The following is a 23,316-nucleotide window of genomic DNA, read 5'->3' on the forward strand; positions in this document are numbered from 1 at the left end:
TTCATCTCTCACTTGATGGTGTGGCTCTCCCTTGCTTTTCCTTGGATGCCATGAAGGCCTCTCCCGAGGCCCTCCTGGCCCTTTTGTGGCCACATTGCCTCTTGTTTTATTCTTGACGCCCTGTGATGCCTTCAATTCCAGTGGTTGATTTCCTACCCATCCTCCCAAGATCTTTTTTACTTTTCCCTCTGTGGTCTCTCCCTAAGTATTTCACCAAGTTCTAAGGCTCCATCTACCACCCATACCTGTTGATTTCTAAATTGACATCTTGTCCTCTCTCCTGAACATAGACCTGTATTTTCTCATGGACACCTGGACATCTACATCAAATGTCTCATCTATACAACAAATGCCATGTGCCAAAACTGAATCTATATTACTCTCTGCAAGCCCGCCATTCCCATCTTAGCTAACGGTGTGGCCCACCCCCTCTGTGGCCCAATCTGGGAATCTTGGTGCCATCTTTGACTCCCCCCCTCTCACTCATGCTTGTGTCCAGGCAGGCATCATGTCCTGTTGACCGTTTCTACCTCCAAATGTTTCCCACATTTATCCCCACAGTTATAAGACTGGTTCTGGACTAGTGTCCCTACTCTGGAACCTAAGCTCCACATTAGTAGGAGCCTCTGTCTGTGTAACTCATTGCTTAGGACTTCCCACAGTGCCTGGCATATTATAAGCACCCAATAAAAATTTGTAGAATAAATGAATATTATGACTGTTCATTCTGCCCTAGCCATCTTCCACTACATCTACCCTCTGCCTTACCACTAGTCATCTCTCCAAAGCATATGTACAAGCAAATCAGATCCTTGCTAAAAAATCTCTGAGGATTCCTTAGTGCCTACATAGTCATATTCAGATCTTCATGCCTATAAGGGACCTTTGACAGTCTTTCTCCTTACCTTTTTAACATCATCTTTTGCCACTTGCCTTTTTTCCTACTCTCAAAACAGAGCTGCTCTGTTTTGTTTAAATGGACCTTAAATTTCCTAATATTTCTTCTCCTTGTCATGCTCTTTTCTCTCTTTTTTCCACTTAGAAAACTCCTCTTCATCCTCCAAAACCCAGATCAAATATTACCTCCTTTTTGTGGCTTTCCTCAAGCTCACTAATTTTTATTGCTTTTCCATATGTAAGTACTTTATTTGTTCCCCTATTATAGTATTTAATATATTGTATTATAGTCATTTTTAAAGAGAATATGACCTATAATAGTTATTTGTTGCTGTATAACAAATTACCCCAAAACCTAACAGCTTAAAAAAATAAAAAATTATTATCTCATTGTTTCCGTGGGCAGGAATCTAGGTGATTTAGTTGAGTGCCTCTGGATCAAGGTCTTCCATGAAGTGAGTCAACTTGTCATGTAGGGCCGTGGTCTCATCTGAAGGCTCGACGGGCAAGGACCCAATTCCAAGCTCACTCACATGGTTGTGGCAGGATCCATTTCCTCCCAGACTGTTGGACTCAGTCCTCCTTTAATTTGTCACTATATGGACCTCTCCATAGAGCATCTCACAACACAGCAGATGGCTTCTCTTAGAGCAGTTTGTGAGAAAACATAAGAGAGGGTTCCAAAGATGCAAGCCACAGTCTTTTTATTACTCAGTATTAGGAGGGACATCCCATCACTTTTCAGATTCTACTTGATAGAGATGAGTTAGTAAGTCCAGCCCACACTCAAGGGGAGAGAATTAGACGAAGTTATAAATACCAAGAGAGGGGGAGTTTTGGTGGTGACCTTACAGGCTGCCTATTACACCTCCTAAACTTGAGCTTCTCAAGGCAGGGCCTATGTCTCATTTTTCTTTGAAACTTCATCACTTAGTATAGTTCCTAGCAATTAGTCAGGTACTCAGTGAATTTGGTCAAATTAGATGGAGTTATTTTTCTGTAAGGACCTGACCAAAATCAAGTGAACTGCAGCCAGAAGAATCCTCAAAAATAGACTAAAAATGATTTAAAAAATGAAATGTAAACAAACTGTCTACGTGTCACAGGCATACTGTCAGTCCTCTGCTTCTAGGTGCTTCTATGATTGTTTTCCAGGTTCACATAGAAAAAGACAAAAAAGCAAGAAAGTATCTTTTTTCTTTTGGCTTCATTCAATTCTGAAATATTTTTGAAAGAAAAAATTAGAATAGCATCTCAAAGGTCCTCAGAGAACACAAGAACTTAGATCACTCATGAATCCATCTTTCAATTCATGGAAGGTTGGCAGCTGGAGGATACAGGTAATCACGTGTTGATGAATCACTGCTCTTTTTCACCAGCTACCCATAAGTTAGACCACAAAACTCTCAAGAAGGAGATTACAGGGTCTCCAATCTGAGCAACAGTTTCTTCTTCAGACTCACTTTTCTAAGGAAAATCCAGAGCCTTTAGCCAAGGCCCATAGCTGGATGCTCTTGATGTCTAGAGCAGCCTGAAATGCATAGCCAGTGTCCGGGATTCATATCTGATTTTGAGGTTTGGCTCTGGACAGTGATTCAGTCTGGCTTCCACATACTTGTGTAGCAAGCATCATTGGCAGATGGTTGCCTACAATCTACAGTTTCAACTAAAGATTTGAAAGGCGAGTCAACCCTGGTTGCTTCATTCCAATAGTTACTCTTCCCCCTCCTTCTAAAAGGTTCCTTTTAATTTTTTACTCTGGGTCTCTCCCTGAATATCTCACTAAGTGCCAAGGCTCCATCTACCAACCACACTTAATGATTTCTAAATCTATATCTCTAGCCTGTCCTGTCTCCTGAATATATATAGGTGACCCTCTTCCTCAACTGCCTACCATGCAATACCTGCTCACTGTCACATGACCAGCTCAACCCATATCTAATATTCTTGGATGAAAACTTTCCCAAGACCTCTGTGTACAGGTTCATTGACAACACATCTGAATAGGCCAAACTTATCTCATGGGGGTAGGTGATGGGGTTGATGAGAAGTGCTTTAGGTTTCTAGATTTCTTTTGCTTTCTTTCATGGTATTGGACTAGTACTGGGCTAGTCCAGTGGAAAAGTTAACATGAATTCTAGCAGTACTAACTGTGTATTTTGATTTCCTTCTTAGTTTTTTTTTTTTTTTTTTACTTTGAGTTTTAGCTGGCAAACTTTAAGGCTCGTTTATCCCACCAACCAGATGGGCAATTTGGGATTAATGGTATCTCTATAAATACTGCTTAGGAGTGGTATAGGCAGAGCCACAGCTTCATGGATGGCAGATTTTTATCTTTTCATTTAATATATCAGAAAACTAATGCTCAGTGAGGCAAAATGACTTGTCTAAGGGACTCAGATGCTGCAATACATCTCAGATTGTGGTACTTACTCCATAAGGGCAGGGTTTGGTTTTTCTCATGGCAGTATTCCCAATGCCTAGAAAAGTGCCTACTGAATTTGTCTATTCAACAAATACTTTTTAAAAAAAGATTTTATTTATTATTTGAGAGAGCGAGAGTGAGAGAGAAAGCACAAATGGGGGGAGAGAGAGAAGCAGACTCCTCACTGAACAGGAGCCCTACATGGGGTTTGATCCCAGAACCCTGGGATCATGACCTGAGCTGAAGGCAGATGCTTAACCGACTGAGTCACCCAGGCACCTCTATTCAATAAATACTATTGAGGGAATGAGTAAATGGATAAGTTATCCTTGGCCCTCAGCTGCAGTGACTAATTAGGGATGCTGGGGTCATTATTGTAGCTCTTGACATTTTTATAGTGCTGTGCCTTGGCCTTAACCTGGGCCAGTTAGGTAAGTTATATAAATCCAGGTCAAGTCTGCCTTGATTGATTATTTCACTTTACGAGGATAAACCATGTGCCTTCAGTTTTATAAATGAGACTCTATCTTGGACCATTCTTGACCATGAAAACTTTGGGGGTGGGGGGAATTTCTAGGGTCCTTTGAGAATGGTGCCACAAGTCCTTAGCTGTTTAGCCCATTAAATGCATCCCTAATGCTTTTACACAAATGTGCTTTCTATAGTTATTGATAATAATGACCTGTGCAATAATCTCTGTGGTTTGCCTTCCACACGGTACTTGGGTGCCCTAGAATTTGGTAGTTTTGAGGGAGGATAAGCAGACCTCTAGGATAAGTTGGATTTGCTGCACAGTGAAGTGTTTGCCCAAGAAAAAGACAGCTAGGGCTCACACCATCATTTATTTTTAATGCATTTTTGTTTGTTTGGTCTTTACCCTTTCTTCTCTCTTTCTCTTCTTTTCCTCTTTGAAGTACATTAAAATGATAAGGAAAAAAGAGAGCCACACAGGTGCCTCTGGAATGCTATTGTATCATCGATTTGCGGATGTCTTAGGTGTTAGAAAGCAATGCTGGAGCAGATGAGAGTTGAATCTGCAAACCATTGCAGAAGGTTTACAACACAGGGCTTGGAAAATAATCTATGTGAAGAAGCAGTACCTGGTTAACATACTTATCATAATATATGTATGCAGAGGTTGAATTCTTGATTGCTCAGAATTGGTTCACCCCTTTACAGTTGAAGTATAATGACTCAGAGCCTCATTCCTTCCACCTGACAAGCTGGATCTCAAAGTGGAGGAGGATGGAAAGAAGGAGAGAGGGCGACAGAGACAGAGAGGAGTGATGGAGAGAGAATAAATGAGAATGAATGAATCTGGGATCCCTGGGTGGCGCAGCGGTTTGGTGCCTGCCTTTGGCCCAGGGCGCGATCCTGGAGACCCGGGATCGAATCCCACGTCAGGCTCACGGTGCATGGAGCCTGCTTCTCCCTCTGCCTGTGTCTCTGCCTCTCTCTCTCTCTGTGTGTGTGTGTGACTATCATAAAAAAAAAAGAGAGAATGAATGAATCTGATTGAATGAGAGGCTTCCCAAAGTGAGCTACTACTATTTTTTCTTCTTAAATTACTCTTTAGCATGTATGATTCTGATTTGACTGCACTTTGCATAATTCTTCAGCTAAAGCTTCTTATATATTTTTGTGATATGTAAATATTACAAATTTTATGTGTGTATGAATATAGAGAACTGTTAGAAATTTGAAGCAAATTATTTTTTAATGAATGCCCATGGAGACTTGTTTTTGGTGCTATTTCAGACTGGAATTGATCCTACGTATTTTATATAATGTAATTTCTATAAACTAAGCATCAGACCAAGGAGCACAATTTGAGGTTTGCACTTACTTGTCTGGAAATCATGGATATTTAGGTTTTTCTTTCCTGAGAAATTAGTTTTTAAGAGATCAACATTGATAAACAAGGTAATAAAACATAATTAGGTGTTTATAATTTCACAATGAATAAATAATAGACTATGCTAGTTCCACAGTTATTTGTATCTGTTTTATTTATATTTTCAGCACATACCTAGCAAGATAATGTTGTGGGTTTTTTTTTCCTGGAGCTGTAATTTAATCAGCAATGTGGCTTAGCCTAGTCCAAATTAAATATTGGTGATGATGAAATAAAAAACTCTTTTAATAAGGCCCATAATGTAAGAGACGCGTGTCACAGCAGCGTGTCCAGTTTTGCCCAGGGTTTGTTGACAATGAACCGTGTTTGTCTCACTGTGCTGAATATCTATAGAGTGACATTGACTGGTTAATGACTTCTGTTAGCTTCTAAGTCACAATCGTAATGTGAGCTTAATCAACAAGGTCTATTTAGATATTCTTGTCTCTGAAAGGTTGGAAATATCCGTGTGTGCAGGCAGTTGTACATGAGCATGTGTAGGAATAGGCAGCTCTGAATATGAAACTGGTTTTTGCCTAGATATTTATCTGTGTGCCTTCTCACTCAAATATCATGAAATCCTGTTTCTTGTCCCTGGAACTTCTTCATATCTAGTCTAGGGGTTCTGAAAAGACATGAGAGGTGTTCTTTGAGTGGTGAGGGAGCAGTCATGGCTTTCAGTTGCCAGCCTTCTTCTCTCTTTCAGTGAGCCCAGCAGACTGTAGTGTCATTCACCCCAGCCTCATGGATGGGCTTCTTTCTGAGAAGCTTCTTACACCCCGCTGGTTTCTTCTTTCTTCCCACCTTCTGAAATAGCACCCTGAAGCCAAATTCCTATTGTCTGAAGGCCCTGTTCAGAAGCTAGGTTTCCCGCAGATGGTGGCCGTGTGTTAAATTTTTTTCTAACGTTTACAGAGGATTGAGGTCAATTTTGGAAGGGGTTGGCATTGGATTAGGAATGTGTCTTCACACCATGTCACTATAGGACCAACTAAACAAGCAGGCAGGAGATTTACTGAACCCTCCTGATTGAACGAATTTGGCGGAGCACTCAGGAAGGACTTGGTTTCCAATGATCTGGCTGGGATGAATCATGCACACTGCACCACTTTCTAAATTCATTTTGGTAATTGGAATCTTATAAATGTCCTGTTGAATCATCTCACCCAGGGGGACCTGGGAAGGGTTGTTTCCCCTTCACTCCGCTGGGCTACTTAAATAGCAATACAGATATTCCTTGCTTTAAGAAAACTGGAGATATGAAACATGTACATTTCCAAGCAAATGCATTAGAGACTGATAGTTAACTTTACAAAAGAGTTAAGATCGGAATCTTTAAGTAGTGAGTGACTATAAAGCAAATTGTTTTGCCACAGTGTCTCTTTCTCTCTCTTTTTTCTACTCTTGAATTGGGAAGACTATGTCTACTGTCTTACTTCCAAGGATTTTAGGAAGTAGTTCTGGGCAAAAATAAGGAGTTCTAGCAGTCAAACTTAGAAATGGGCTACTGTCACTTTCCTTAGAAACTTTTCCCTTTGTCCAACGGTGTGCATTATTTCAGTAATCTCCATGGTAGATAAGGATTTGTATTCTTATGGTTTTATCTGGCAAATGACTTTCTCCAGTTATTGGAGATGGGCGATAGGCAGCCAACCTGTATGGCAACACAGAGGATTTAGTTCTGAACATAATTTTTGCACCTACTAATGGCTGCTGGGGTGACTTAACCTCCTGTGCCTCATCCTCTCCAGCTGAGAAGTTGCATCCCCTACTTCCCTCTTGACCTTCAGTGATTCCTGAGTTCTGAGCTGCAGGAATTCTAGCCAGCAATGAGGTTAATCTTATTTCTGCATTTTATCGTGGGTGTTGGTAGTTGGAAGGAGGCTGTGTGAACTTAATTCCCTTCCTTTGGGTTTGAAGGTCTTTCCTGGAGGCTGATGACTTTCTCAAGACAGGAATGCAGAAAAAGCCCATGGGATTTTTTTCAGAAACTTCCAACAGGAGTTCCCAAAACCCAGTTGCTACTGTTCACTGGTCCAAAGCTATCCCAGAAAATGTCTTCAGAGCATGGCACAGTGTTCTAAGAGAACTCAAACATAGAATTAGCTCTTAATAAATATTTGTGGAATGTAGTTGGCACAAAGCACATGTACCAGTCTCCATGCCTACCCACAGAGGCAGCTCCATATGCACATTTGACTACTGAATTCCATGTCATGCTCTGGAATGTGCTGACCTTCCTTCCTAGGGAAGATGACACTAGTGGAGTGTTATTATTAGTAGGGCAGCTTTTGCTCTGATCTGTCAACACTCTCTCACTCCGGGTCTTTATTAAGCAATGCCAAACTCAAGAACCTATGGCAGTCAACACAACGGACCACCCTCTCCTTGAAGTCTCTTCTTTTGGCTGCTCTGACCCCAAGCTCGCACTTTGTGTCTACCTCGCTGGCCATCCTTCCCAGTTTCTGCTGTTGGTTTTCTTTTCATCGTTAGGTAGTTGAGTCTAGGACTCCTCTAAAAACAGTCCTAGACCTTTTCCTCTCTCTTCTCTTCTTTCCTCATCCTTTCTCTTCTCTTTTCCCTTTTCTTAGATAACTTCATTAGCTCTCATGGTTTCGACGACCACCTATTTACCAATGGCTCCTAAATTTATATGTCAAATCCATAGTTCTCTTTCGAGTTATAAACCCATATGGTTGACTCTCTACTTGACATTTCCACCAGCAGTCTCCCAAACTCCCCAACTTCAACCACCATGCCCTGAACAGTGATCTCCCTTCCCCCCACATATCCGGTTCCTCTATGCTTCCTATACTCGTTCTCATCTGAGTAAGTTTCCCTGTAACACACCCAGTTTCTTAGGTCAGAAAATTGAGACAGTGTCTCATTAACCCCACACTCTCAACCTTTAAACAGTGGTCAAGTCCTATCAATTATTTCCCTACCATTCTGAAATTTCCACCTTGGCTTAATGATCCTTGTCTGTCTCCCAGTAGTGGCATCAGCCTTCTAACTGGCTTCCTGGCAGCAATTCTTGCACTTCTCCTTTCCCCTGTCCCCTATAAATTCTTTTCTTAGACAGCAGCTTCTTCCTTCCTTCCAACCTTCCTTTTTGATGATTTAAATCTTTATTTGTGCTTTCCTTATTTAAAAATATCTTTTCAACTTTCTATTTTGAAATGATAGTAGCTTCATAGAAAGTAACAAAAATATATTATAGAGAGGTCCCATGTGCCCTTCACTCAGTTTCCCCCAATGGTAACCGCTTACATAACTATAGTACACTCTCAAAACCAGGCAATGACATCAATACAAGTATTCATATTTTACCAGTTTCACATACAATACATGTGCATGGGTGCTTATGTGTGTATACATATGGCTCTCTGCAATCTGAGCACATATGTAACCACCACCACCATCAAGGTACATACTGCTTCATCACCACAAAGATCTCTTATGCTAAAGAAAGCTCCTTTAAAGCATAATGTGATCCAGTCACTGCCTTGCTTAAAACCTTTAGTGATTTTGAAGCCCCAGATCATTAAATAAGTGCTATAGGTCCCTGTGTAATCTGGCTCCAGCTACCTCTCCAGCTACCTCTTCAGCTGCCTCCCAGCTCCCCCCGCCAGCCCACCTAAGTCCTTTTCATCTTCCAGGTATCAGCTTTAAAGATCTTTCTCACAAGGCTTTCCCTGACATCTCTGACTAGGTGAGCTTCTCCTGTGGTTTGTTTTCATTATGCTTTTCCTTCATGGAACCTATGACATGATTGTAAGTATGATTGTAAGTAAATAGATACTCACGTAGCTTATTAATTTGAGTTCTCTCTGGCTGGACTGGAAGGGCTTGGGTGACTTGCTCACCACTATATCTTTATTGTCTACAGCAATGACTGGGCTAGCAGGTGCTCAGCGAATCTTAAGTTCATGAACAATTATCACAAGCCAGCTGGTTGTCGCTGGGATGTAGCCTGAGGCCATATAACTGACAAAGTACACTTGCATATATGGGTGTCTGTTCCATGGACTCATCTTCAACCTTGCCAAGGGTGGCCTGTCTGAGAACCTGGGCATGATGGCCCGCACCATCTCAAGCTGGTGTTTTCTCTCTTCCTCCTATTCCAGTATTGCCTGAGAGATTGGAATAGAGAACAACCCTGGCCAGTGTCTTCTTAGGCAGATCTTTGATATCCTTTCAAGAATATCAGCTGGATCTTCATCTAAGCTTATTTCTCTTTGGGGTCATTGCCATGGTGTCACTTTGAGAGGGTTATTAGTTCAGAGCTGTGGGTGCTTCTAAGTTGGATGGTACCTGATGAGTCCTTGAAAGGCTTTTAGATCTGCCCTCTCTCAATGCTTCCATGTGTTCCTTGCTAAGTGTCCCCCACACTCCCCACTGATGAGTCATTTCCATTGCCACTCTTATTTTCTCAGACAAGTCAGTGGGGTTTGCATTTGTGAAGCCTCATATTTGAAGGATCCTTATGTTGACTGAATAGGCGGTATGTTCCCAAATGACCACAATGTAACTGGCTGTCTGAATATTTGGAAGGGAGGAAATGGGGGTCTCCTGCTGTGATGTGACTTTGCCAAGGGGTAATGGTACCATGTGGGGTCCTGACCATCTGTGGAGGGTACTAGGTTGGTGGGACTAACTTAACTGGTGTCTCCTCTCTTTAGTATCCTTCCTTAAAAACACATTTCCTTATGTTCAAGAAGTAATGCAATGCACTATGTGGTTGGTTTGGCAGAGTAGGGAGCTTTGGAGAAGGGCGAGCCCCCAGCAGTAGGCCAAGCTCTCAGTTCTTTTGTGACAGACTCCATTATGGGCTTTGCCATGGGTGTTCTGGGCAGATTCCTGCAAAACCTGGGAACATCATCCAAGTCTCTCTTCCCTGCCAAATAGGAGGTAAGGGTCTTCATATTCTGCAGGTCATAGCTGTCCACTCTGTGCTGGCATCTCTCTTTTGGGTGGGCTGTGGCTATGAACTGAGTCCAGACCTTCAGACCAATCCTTGGGCTATGGACCACTAGGGCTGTGTGCTCTAAGGTCACAGCTTAGTGTCCCTCCCTATTTGCTGTTGGTTCGGCTACCATGATACTTGGGATGGAGAAGAGTAAGAACCAGTGGGTAGACCTGGTCGCTATGATGCTATGCTGCTGCATTTCTTTGCCCTGCCTGCCAGGCCACTCTCCCTTATAGTTCCTGTTATTGTGCAGGGTGCCGACCTCTGCTAGTCTCCTGGGCATGGGCATGGATTCTTTCCATAGCAGCGCAGTGCTTCACAGTACCCCTGGGCTCTGCCCTGGGAAACTTCATGTACTCCCTCTGACCTCTTTGCCTGTGCCCAGAGGCAATGTGAACAACTGTGCAGGTCAGAAGGCCCAGCTCCAAATAGCTCTGATGTGTTGCTCCTGTCATGGTTGATGCTAGGGCTTGGGAAGAAATGCTGGTGACTTTCACAGTGCTGCCATGTGCAGTGCACTCCACCGTTTCTTTTTCTTCCTTTCCAATCACCACTTTCTGTCCTCATCAACCGGTTACACCTTTAGGGGGACACATCTCTTAGGGCAAGAGGACTTGGATGGCATGTATCCCTGAAAAATGTTAATGCCATCTTTCAATGTTAATGCCTCAAAATGATGTAACTGCAGGTGGTTGTGAGGGGTGTGGGTAGGGCCCTGTTTTTTTCCCAGCCTATGATACCCTGCCCTCCCTCCAAGTTGGGCATGAATGCGTTTTTGGTTAAAGTGGTGTCAAGGGGCTACAGGTCAGATCCTCTGACCCTAATGCTGCCATTTCTGCTTCTTGCAGGTCACCCAACCTGCCTGCAGTTCACTCTGAATATGACGGAGGCTGTCAAGACCTACAAGTGGCAGTGCATAGAATGCAAATCCTGCATCCTTTGTGGAACCTCAGAGAATGACGTGAGTTTGGGACTTCCCTTGCAGGAGGGGGAAATCCAAGGATCTGGGAGTCCTTACAGGAGTGGAAAGGGGAGCAGGACTCTTGTCACTGGGGTCTAGGGGAAAATGTCAGTTAGAACCTCCCCCTTCTCTTTGCCTCCAGGACCTTAGGGATCCTTGCATCACAGTGACCTTGGGTGGTCTTTGTGCCTGCGGAGGGAGGTACAGGAGGTGATGGCCAGAGGCTGCCTCCCTGGCCATTTGCCCTTGAGGGTTCAGTGATCGACAGTGGTGCCTGCTCCTATGGTTGGGATGTACTCAACTGTTTCCACCAGGTTCCAGAGTACCTGCTCTCATTTGGTCTAAATGTTAACTGTAATAAATGCAGAATTTAAAAACCCCACACATTCTGTTATGGACAATTTCAAACTTATGTAAAGGTACAGAAAATAATGAAACTGATGTAGCCTATCATCAGCTTCAACTCTGATCATTACATGTCCAATCTTGTTTTATAAATACTTCCACTTCCTCCCACATAATTCCAGTCATAATATCACTTTACCTGTAAATTTTTCATTTGTTTATCAAAAAAGGACTTACTTTCCAACAAAAATGAGAAAAATATTAACATAGCTTAAAATATCAGCAATTCCTTAATATAATCAAACATCCGGTTAATATTCTAATTGCTGTGTTGTCTTAAATGTTGCTTTGTCTTTAATTGTCTTAAATATTTTTTATTATAGCTTATTTATTTGAATTAGGATCCATATAAGGCCCATACATTGCAACCAGTTGATATGTTTTGGGGAGTGGGGCAGAGAGAGAATCTTAAGCAGGCTCCACACCCAGCTCTGAGTCAGCCCAGCTGACACAGGACTCTATCTCCCAACGTGAGATCATGATCTGAGCCAAAATCAAGAGTCAGATGCTTAACTAACTGAGCCATCCAGGCACCCTTATTTTTAAAGTTTCTTTTAATATGTAGGTTCCCCCTCCATTTTGCTCTATTTTTTCCCTTTGATTTTTTTTGTTGAAGAAATCAGTTAGTTTGTTCAATAGAGTTTCCCAGGACTGAGTTTTTACTGACTGCATGCCTGCAGTGGTGTTTGACATTTCCTTCTGTCTCTTATATTTCTTACACATGGGTGTTTAGAACTAGAATCCTGATCAAATTCAGGCTCTTCCTCTCTCTCTGTCTCCAATATAAAAAAAATTATATATGGGCCTTGATTTGATTTTATATATAAACATATATAAAATTATATATATTATATATATCAAGACTACTTCATACATAGTGGTGTATTTTTCTTTATCAGGAAGTATGAACTGCGTGGTATATCTCTTTTTTTGTGAAGGTATCAGCTATTGATGATCTTCAATGAGACGACTATTTCACTAGAGGTTGCAAAATATTATTTTGTAATTTCTTCTTTGTTTACTAGCTGGAGTAATTCTGCAAAGAGAAACTTTTCTAACCTTATATTTGGTTACTCTCAGGTTTAGATTCCATAGAAAAGGTTGGATAAATACTTCTTTCCCTTTATCAGTTTCAAAAAATCACAAGGTAGTTGCAACACCTATTCATGAAAAGAAAAAAAACACTCAAGAAGATAGGAATTGTGGGATACTCTTTTTTTTTTAAAAAAAAAAGATTTTATTTATTTATTTGACAGAGAGTGGGAGAGAGCACAAGCAGGGCGAGCGGCAGAGGGAGAGGGAGAAGCAGACTCCCTGATGAGCAGGGAGTCCAACGTGGGGCTCAATCCCAGGACCCCAGATCATGACCTGAGCTGAAGGAGACACTTAACCAACTGAGCCACCCAGGCACCCTGGGATACTTTCTTAATATGATAAACTTTTTATACCTTAGAACTAAAGCCATAATTTTATTTAATGAGGAAACACTAGAGGCATTTCTACTGAGATCAGGAACCAAGTAAGGATGTCCATTATTCCATTATTATTTACCATTATTCTAATGATATTAGCTAATGTGATTAGAAAAGAGAAATCAATTAGAGGTAGAAGAATAGTAACAAAGTAGCAAAACTTTATTTCACAAACTATAATGGTGTATCTGGAAAACCCTAGAGAATCCATGATAAAGCTAACTCAAACTTTAAAGGTAGCAGGGTATAAAATTATTATACAAAAATTAATAGCCTTCATATGCACAAATAACAACCAAAGGATACAGTAGTAGAGAAATCCCACTTCTAATAGCAACAGAAAAAAATACTTAGAAATAAGCTTAATAATATGTAAAACCTATATGAAGCAAAAAAGATTTTTTTGAAGAAAATTTTAAAACATTTGAAAAAAACACAGAAGTAGACTTGAACAAATAGAAAGACATTGTGTGATCTTGGATAGAATGACTCAATGTTATACAGATGTAGTTCTTCTTGAGTTAATTTAGAAATTTAATTCAAACCTAATAAAAACACCAATCAGATGAACTGATACTAAAATTCATATGGAAAAATAAACATGCAGGAATAGTCAAAAAACACTGAAAACAACAAATTATGGGGGGAGACTACCAGATATTAAAACATATTATAAAGCCTCTAATTAAAACAGAATAGACAAATAGACCAATGGAATAAAAAAGGAACCCATAAATTGACCCAGCTACATATAGACCTTTAGTATTAGGATAAAGGTTGCCTCTAAAATTATATTTTCATGAATGGTGCTAAGATAATAGGGTAACCATTTGGGAAAAGATAAAACTAGGTCCATATCTCATGTAATACATAAGAAGTCTCCAAATGGACTGGGGAATCTAAATATAAAAAATAAAACCATATTAATGTTAGAAGAAAACATGGATAAATTCCTCTTTAAATATAAGGAAAGATTTTCTGTGACTTAAAATTCAGAAGCAATAAAAGAAAATATTGACAAATTTGGCCACATAAAAATTTGCATAGTAAAAAAACATGATACAGTAAAAAGAAAACTGACAAACTGGGAGAAAATATTTACAGCATATATTACAGATAAAGAGCTAATATCCCTAATATACACAGAACTCTGAAAATTTGAGGGATAAGGGACCAGAAACTTGATAGAAAATGGGAAAAAAACATGAAAGACAATTCACAAAAGATATAAAAATAGCCCTTAAACATTTGAAAAGAAATGGTTGATGTAGGGGAGTTGGCTTGGGGGGATGGGGGTAATTTGGTGATGGGCATTAAGGAGGGCACGTGATGTGACGGGCATTTGGTGTTGTATATAACTGATAAATCATCTCACACTACATCTGAAACTGAGGATGTACTTTATGTTGGCTAATTGAACTTAAATTAAAAAAAAGTTTGAGGGCAGCCCGGGTGGCTCAGTGGTTTAGCGCCGCCTTCAGCCCAGGGCGTGATCCTGGAGACTTGGGATCGAGTCCCAGGTCAGGCTCCCTGCATGGAGCCTGCTTCTCCCTCTGCCTGTGTCTCTGCCTTTCTCTCTCTCTGTGTCTCTCATGAATAAATAAATAAAATCTTTTAAAAAAAGTTTGAATGCACTCAATTAAAGATCGCAAAGTAAAACAAAACTGGGATACTACTTACCTGTAAAACTGAAAAATAAGGTATGAGAATATATTCTCTTGATAAAGGTGTGGGAAAATTATTACCCTCATACATTGTCAGTGGGAATACAAAGTGGTACCACTTTTCTGTAGGGACATTTAGCAATACCTAACACTACTATGCACTTACTTTTTGACTTAGCAATGCCATCTATAGGAATCTATCATAAAGATATAGTGCTATGAAAATACATGTGCATAAAGTTGTTCCTGGGTGTCACTGTTTATAATTATAAAGTTTTGGAGGGGACCTAAATGTTATGCAGAAAAATGGTTGAATAAATGATGGCATGGCTACACAATGGAATACTTGCAGCTATAAAAAATGAGGCAGATTTTATAAATTGATATGGAATAATTTCCAGTGTATTTCCAAATTTAATATTGTTAAATGTAAAAAGCAAAGACAATACCTGTATCTATAATATGCTGCCATCCTTGTTAGAAAAGTGTAAGAAAATATACATATATCTGTTTACTTGTGTCAAAGAAATACAGGAAGGATAAATGAGAAACTAAAGAGACTGGTTACCTACAGCAGTGGGTAGAAATGGGGTAGAAGGAATGGGAAAACAGGTGTGGGATAGTAGGGATAAGGGAGAGATGGCACTTCTCTGAGAATGCCTTTTTGTAGAGCTCTGACACATATGACCAAGGTATTATCACAATACCCTATTACAGGTAACTGCCAAAATCAACCAGGATGTGGGGGGCAGGGACTGAAACTGGAACATGAACCTAATGAACCTAACTATAGCATAACCTACTGAAGCAGATAGCATAACCTAGATAGCATAACCATACTGAAGGGTGGAGAAGGAAAGAACTAACTTTGGTAACTTTAGAAAGCAGTACATGACTGTGTATTTTAAGGCTAAAGGCAGAAATGAGTGCATAAATGTTATACTTTATTTAGTAAATGTGTTTCTTACAGGCATGTAAGTTAGTCATTCTGAAACTGCTTGATGTGTGTGCAGGTCTGAACTAATAATTATACATTGTGGTAATGAGAGCCAGTTTTCTCAATGTCAGAGAAAGAATAATCAAATAAAGGGGGAAGGAGAGACTGAATCCTATGATGTTGGGGTGGAGTAGGGTGTATCAGTATAAATTGATGATTTTTTATATAACACATTGTGTATCTATATGCTTATATATATCTATAGCTATATACATGTATGCATACATATGGATAGACACAGAAATAAATATAGGTGTGTGTACTACACATACACTTACTTCCTAATTCTGGGCCTAGAAGCAATGATAACCCAGAAGCAATGGGATCCATGGTCCCCAGATATTGGTTCCACATACCATTCTCCAATAAAACCTTTGGATTATCCAAAGGGACCTTTGGATAAATGGCTGATGCTAGGGCTAGAAAATACAAGAGGAGCCCAGAGCATCCTCTGGTACTAGAAAGTAGGGAAATGCATAAAAATTGATAAGTCATGTCTAAAGGATATAGGAACTAACTTGAAGGAACTCCTAATGACAAATCCGGGACAATTTGAACAACAAAATAAATAACAATAATATTGAATTATAACACAAAGAACAAAATCCATCATGATATTTTAAAAATTTGAGTAAAAAAATAAGGAAGAATTAAACTGTTGCTCGGAGCAGAATTACAATGAATAAATGTAGAGGAGAAAAGGAAATCACCAATAGGCAAACATCACTCTTCTGGTTGATGTAAGAAAGAACAATCAATTGATGCCAAAATTAGTGGGCAAAAGTATGGTTAGCAACAGAATATTTGCATAATCTCAAAGTATTTCCCTCACCAGATTACTTATTAATACATTACAAAGGGAAAAATTATGACATTATAGTGGAAAAACTGACAGCCACTACCTTAACTATATGATCAGAGTACCATTACTAGTAACAAGACATATTGGTATCAATGCCCCGATATGATGCACTGAGAAGGGCACATCTCTTTTGTAGTATTCTTGCCAAAAATGCATACTGAGGGTATGAAAAAAGATCAGAAAAACTCAAATTGAGTGACATTCTACAAAATCACTGGCCTAGATTCTTCAAAAGCATCAAGGTTGTGAAAGATAAAGAAACTGTCATAGATTCAAGGACACTAAGAAAACATGACAACTAAATACAATGCGAGATCCTGGAGTGGAAGCTGGGAAAGGAGACAGAAGTGGAAAAACTGGTGAATTTCAAATGAGGTCTGCAGAGTAGTTAATAGTATAATGTTACTGTAATATCCTGCTTTTTGTGATTGTACTATTGTAATGTAAGATGATGACATTAAGGGAAGCTGAGTAAAATGTGTACAGAAACTCTCTGTACCATTTTGTGACTTTCCCTGAGACTAAAATTATGTCAAGATAACAAAAAATAATGGGATGTTTCCCTAGCATCTTCCAAAGGTGACAAAGTTTTTGTTTCTAAGTAGTATCTGTATGAACTCAGGGATTTAAACATATTTGATTTGTTTTAATCCACTACAGCTTAATTTGTCCTATATTTGGCCAGTGAGAATGTAATCAGGTTGGATCTTGAGTCCTTTTGACATGATCCCAATAGTGTTTGGTGGTTTCCTTGCTTTCCAATATGTGAAAATATTTATACATTTCATGCCCGGGAGCTGGAACCAGCCATTTCTTAAAGGATTTCTGGTTCCTTTTAGTGGCCAATGATCTTTAGAGAACATAATAGGAGTGCTAGGGGTGCTAATTTTTACAGCAGTAGTCATTGTTTTGGGGCATTTTAAATGGAAAGAACTAGAAAATATGTTTAGTTTGTTTTAAAACAAACTCTTTAAAGATAGAATGCTGAATCTCTATGGATGCTCGAATTTATACTGATACTTCTAATTCATACCCAGGACTAATTGTAGGGTTTTTATTTAACTTCATTGATATTACATCTGTATTTTCTTTCAAGTATGTAAAAATTCTTGCTTCTTAGTGACAACATAATCAGTCATTTGATACACACAGGTCTCAAATATTAATTCCACTATTACCACCAACAATACGATTGCTGGAAAGACACACACACACACACACACACACACACATTTTTGTCCTTAAAGTATATTTGACTAGGATTTATAGTCAAACTACTTGTTTTAAAGTCACTTGAGGAAAAAAAAAATAAAGTCACTTGAGGGGATGCCTGGGTGGCTCAGTGGTTGAGCAGCTCTTTGGCTCAGGGTGTGATCCCAGAGTCCTGGGATCATTGGGATCCCTGCATGGAGCCTGATTCTCCTTCTGCCTATGTCTCTGCCTCTATCGGTGTCTCTCATGAATAAATAAACAAGATCTTTAAAAAAAAATAAAGTCACTTGGTCAACTATTTCTATAGTTACTTTCTGTGTGGTTATGCCATCAACTAATACATAATTAGATTCACTTGTTTCATTTTTTTTGTTTTTTTAGGGACAATAACAGTGTGAATTTTGTTTTATGACTATGCAAAATATTTACTGGTTCCAGAATCAAATCTATTAAAATAAACAGGGTAGTCAAAGAAATCTAGCTTCTATCCCTACTCTTTCACTCTATTCCCTCACTCCGCTCATAGGTGACCATATAAAAAAATTATGGCTTGTCTTTTCATCCTATTTAAATATAACATATTACCTGTTTGTGTGTGTGAATACATAAGAATTCATGTGTATGAATCCATAAAAAAGAATGCATTGTCTTATACAATCGTAACAGACACACCTGTTTTCTCACCTTGCTTTTTCACTGGATGCCCTTGAGATTACTCACTCTACCACAATATATAGACATAATCTTAATTTCTTCCTACAGCTGCATAGTTCTTCACTAGTTTATTCAACTAGTCTCTTATTGATAGACATTGGGTTGATTCTGGTCTTTAGCTTTACAAATAGTGTTAATACAGAGGCTTCTCATTGACTTGGCAGAGGAGTAGGGGAGGAGTTCCAGCAGTGAGGCTACTTGGCATTAGGGTTCCTCTCACATATTCAGAGATTTACCCTGCACATCCCAGAATGGGGTTCCCATTCTACTGGAACCGGTTCTTGGGTACTTGGGAGTAAGGGTACTTAAGTTATGTTTTTCATGGGGGTTAACATGAGCTGACTGATCTGGGTGGTTTTGACAGGCAGTTATCCTGAAAAGCACATGAAAAAGAAGAGAATGTGGTGCTAGACAACCATCAGCCCATGATAAATGTATTCAAATCCACAATACTTGATTTTTCTTTGGGGAAGTGCATCTGTAACTTCCCAGGGTATCCTACCTTCTTGTATTTCTTGCATCAGCACTATAGCCCGAGTTATGTATCTTTAAGACTTTAGTAATACTCTTCCTGACAAGCCTCCCTATTTTCTGTTCCCATCCTAACTTGTTCGTCCTTGTATTATTCCTAAATCATATTGTAAAATAGCTTACTTAGCTCCAAGACAATGGTGTAACTTTTTTTTTTTTTTGGATTAAACCACTGTCCTGGTTTTCATCCTACCTCTCTGACTGTGTGTCTCAGTTTCTTTTTTCTCTGCCTGTCCCTTAGAGTTGGTGTTCTCAAGGGTCTGTTTTTGGCCTTTATCTCAGTAACATTTTTTGAGTCCTTAATTTTTCAGAAAATTCAATGAAAGCTATGTACTTACTCTTTTCTCAGAAATATGTACATTTGTACCTATGCACAAAGTTGTGCATATAATTTCAAAAAGTTCACGGACGTCCCTCCATGAGCTCAAATTCAAGGACATCTGTAACATACTCTGGGCTTCTTCTCTTAGGACCTCTATTATCATCTAATCACCAATGACTCCCAAACCCATATCTCATGATTAGGGATCTCTACTGATGTCCAGCTGACTCCAGGGCACCTCCATTGCATGACCTGTAGATGTGTAGAACATGTCTCTAGCTGAGGTTGCCTTCTGGCTCCTGTGGATCTACTCTTTTGCCCATATCTCAATGGGTAGCTGTATCATCTGGCTTGCTGACCAAGCCACAACTTAGGGGACATTCTTGATTTCTTTGCTATCATTTTCTACATCTAATTAGTGACTTTCAAATGGGAACAAGACCCTTGTCTTTTCCCCATGCCACAACCCTAGTTTAGGACACTATCACTGCTCACCTGGATGGTGGTAGTAGCATCCTAAGTGGTCTTCCAGCCTCTAGGATCAACCTGCCTCCTCCCAACCTGCTCCTTCTTACACAGCAGCTAGGGAGATCCTTCTAAATTCCATGTGTGACCAGTCACTCCTCTGTTGCTAACTCTTCAAAAACCTTCCATTGCCCTGTTGAAAGGTGTTAGTGTGATTAAAAAAAAAAAGTCTTTCATGATATCTCCTGCCTTATTGCTTGCTTGTTGGTGTTTCCAACTTCAATATCTACCTTTTCCAGGATTTCTGTGCTGAGGGGAGCCAAGGTGAGATTTGATGCAAAACTTAGTTTTGCAAAGTCTTATAAGCCATCTAGGTAGGTCCAAAGAATAGAGGAGAGCTGAACCTGGATAATGAGGAACAGATCACAAACGTGTAGCTACTGTGTGCAAGTTCTGAAGGAGATGTGGAGATGAGTTAAGACAAGGTTCTGCCCCAAGAGCCTTACAATCTGTAAAGGAGTAGACAAGGTATATTCCAAAGGAGCTATTCAAGAAAACAATTGTGTGTAGATATCTACCACATGCCAGGCTTTGAGGCATAAAGGAAAATGCAATTAAATGTCATAAGAAAGAAAGAGGACTATGGGGATGCAAGGGGGAGAGAGAACTTCCATTTGAGCTAGATTAGTGACATTTCTGTAGGACAGAAGAGCTGGAAGACTTGAAGAGTGGGTAGGGAATGGTTTAGAAGAGTAGGGGTCAGGGACTGGGAGAGCATCCAGGCAGAGGGAACTGCAGGAGCGAAGGTGCAAACTGCAGGAGCAACATTCAACACAGAGCTAGAGGGTCCTATTCTCCCCTGGGCTTCAGCCTCCAGCCCCCGAGGATGCTTTGGGGATCTGAAAGGTGGCATCACATCCCATCCATTTCTTTGTACTTACATAATGAAACCCTGAAGAGGTTCTGAGGTGTCATAGATGTTATGGTCAAGTATAGCCATTGCCCTTTTCACAGGTGGAAAGGGTGAGGTTAAGAGGAATTCAGTTAAAATTTGCAAACATTTAAAGTACTTTCTATGCACTAGGCAATCATTATGGGGAACACAGAAGTGCATAAAAGTGGTTTTCCTCCCTTACAGAAACAGAGTTATTGGTTAGGGGAATTCAGAAGTGTAAGGAATCTCTTTAAACATGAATGTGAGATAGTAAAGGAAGGCCTCTTGGAGGAGGTATGATTTGAGCAGAACCCTAACGTGGGGATAGGGTTGGCATAGTTGGGGAGACAGAGCAGGAATTTGCAGGTGTGGGCAAAGCACAAAGCATATTCAGGGGACAGGGAAGACTGCAAATGGGGCCTGGAAAGGAGCATTCAGTGAGGTGGGTCTGCATGGGAGAGGCTGGAGGAGTAGGGGGTGGCCAGACACTGGCCCTAAATAATTCATTCTCTCTCTCCTCCTCTCCACCTACTCTGTATTCCACCAGGACCAGCTACTCTTCTGTGATGACTGTGACCGTGGCTATCACATGTACTGTTTAAATCCTCCAGTGGCTGAGCCCCCAGAAGGTAATGATGATGATGTCGACTGTAGCAACAACAGCTACCCCTATCACTTAGGGAGCCCTCACTCTCGTTCAGGTCTCGTGCTAAAGCCTTTACATGTCTTGTCTCATTCAATCATCACAACCCTATGCTACCATTTTACAGATGAGGAAATGGAGGGCACAGTTCAACCCTCTGAAATTTCAGCTTGAGGACCAAGGAGATGTTTCTTGGACATGCAGACAAAGTGGTGGGGAGGTGTCAGCTTCCAGGGGAACCAGCCCAGGCCTAGTGCTGCCAGTTATGTCGCTGTCAAGGACAGTGGGGGTTTTTACAACAGTTCAGCGGATCGCCTCTGAACACTTAACTATTTTCTGAGGAGCGCTCACCCTCTGCCACGAGTTACAGACTCTGGCCCACTTTCAGGCCTAGGCCTCCATCTCTGAACTGTGAAAGTCAAAGGAGAAAAGGCACTTGCAGGAGTGAGGGCCAAGGGGTGGGGCGAAGGGCAGCTGGCAACTAGGGCATCTTGTTTCTTATAGGAAGCTGGAGCTGCCACCTGTGCTGGGAACTGCTCAAAGAAAAAGCCTCAGCCTTCGGCTGCCAAGCCTAGGGCCCCGGGTCACAGACTGTGACCTGCTGCTGGAGAGGCTGAGGCAGAGCCCACTTCACACCGGATCAAGTCCCCACACCCATCTATCCAGACAGACCGACTGTAAGGAACACCTGTGGTCATGGAGGGCACGGACATGTGGAACCGAGAGGGTGAGGTGTCTGCTTACCCCCTACATGCAGGTTCCAGTACTTCTGTCAGCCCCTCCTTGCTTCCACCAGAAGGATCTTTCACGTTTGAAGAACACCCCTGGCCCCGGCCCTGTGGAACCCCCTCACATTTACCCCGGCCCTGGTTCCCATTTTAAGGGAAGCTGTTTTGTGACCACCGATCAGTCACTTACGTGTAGTTTGGTGTTTTCTATCTATTGTGTTCCAAGAAATCTTCACGCAGCCTCCCGCCTCCTGCTTCAGCTCTTTATCCTGAACTCAGCAGAGGGACAAAAGGCTGTGGAGAAGTTGTTATTTATTACCAGCCTCCCTGGAAACTTCTAGACTCGGAGTCGGGAGGTCATCTTGACGATGAAAATCCCTCTTTGTTCCTTGGTTTCTGTGAAGAAGAAAAGTGGTTTTCTGGACCCCTTGCAGATACACCTAGTGGTGTCTGCAGCCAGGGGGGTCTCCTGATGGGGCTGGCGAGGGAAGTAGAAGTGCTGAGGGGTGGGCAGAGACATTGGGAAGAAAATTCAGAGGCCCTGCCACAGCCGATCGGTAGTTGTTATCCATCGGGAGTGGCTTTGCAAGGGGTCAGGCTTTTGGGGTTCCTTGACCTTCGGAGCTGGGACATCCTTGAGGTGAGACAAGCCACAGCCTATGGCGGGGGAGGATGCTGAGGCTCTGCCTCCCAACCAGCCTGGGTCTGGAGCTTTCCCTGGTGGGACTCAAGAGCCGGGAAGGCGGGTGAAGGCTGCGCAGTCCAGAATCTGAATGTCGGCACAAAGGACTGCAGCTCTGCAAAGCCCTTCAGTATTGTTTTGGCACCACAAAGTCCTTTTCCCAAGTAATTTCCTCCTTCTACATGGTGTGTGTTTGCCACTGTCTACTGACACCGGACTCTGGGGATTTTAGGACAGGGAAGAGAGGATTGTCACCTAAACAAATAACCGGGGTGATGGGGTGATTTATGATCACGGTGGCAACGGTACAGAATCCTCAGCTTGAGGGCTGCTCTTGCCCCCCCCCCCCAAACTCCCCAATTATGTGCCGGAGTCTTGTTTTCCAAAGATGTTTTGAGAAGAAAGAGGTGGGAGGCTGAGCTTCCGAGAAGTCTGTGTTGGAAGTCAGCCCCGAGGGCGGGAGCGGCCCGGGCTGTCTTTGAATCTCGGTGGCAGTGGCAATGGCAGCAGCACACAATACCTGACACATTTCTGGAAAA

The 23,316-nt window shown here is 41.2% G+C and overlaps 1 protein-coding gene across 1 annotated transcript in view; it reads left to right on the plus strand.

Annotated features, from left to right (window-relative positions):
- Positions 1–22,275, plus strand: part of DPF3 (double PHD fingers 3) — a 249,962-nt gene extending 227,687 nt beyond the window's left edge. Inside the window, exons 9-11 of the mRNA XM_055303605.1 lie at positions 11,034–11,146; positions 21,272–21,353; positions 21,872–22,275. Of these exons, the coding sequence (XP_055159580.1) occupies positions 11,034–11,146; positions 21,272–21,353; positions 21,872–21,942 (266 nt within the window). The 3' untranslated portion in view covers positions 21,943–22,275. The remainder of the gene's footprint in view (positions 1–11,033; positions 11,147–21,271; positions 21,354–21,871) is intronic.
- The last annotated feature ends 1,041 nt before the right edge of the window (positions 22,276–23,316 follow it).

This window comes from Nyctereutes procyonoides, unplaced genomic scaffold, assembly GCF_905146905.1.
Source record: "Nyctereutes procyonoides isolate TBG_1078 unplaced genomic scaffold, NYPRO_anot_genome, whole genome shotgun sequence".
Classification (NCBI taxonomy): domain Eukaryota; kingdom Metazoa; phylum Chordata; class Mammalia; order Carnivora; family Canidae; genus Nyctereutes; species Nyctereutes procyonoides.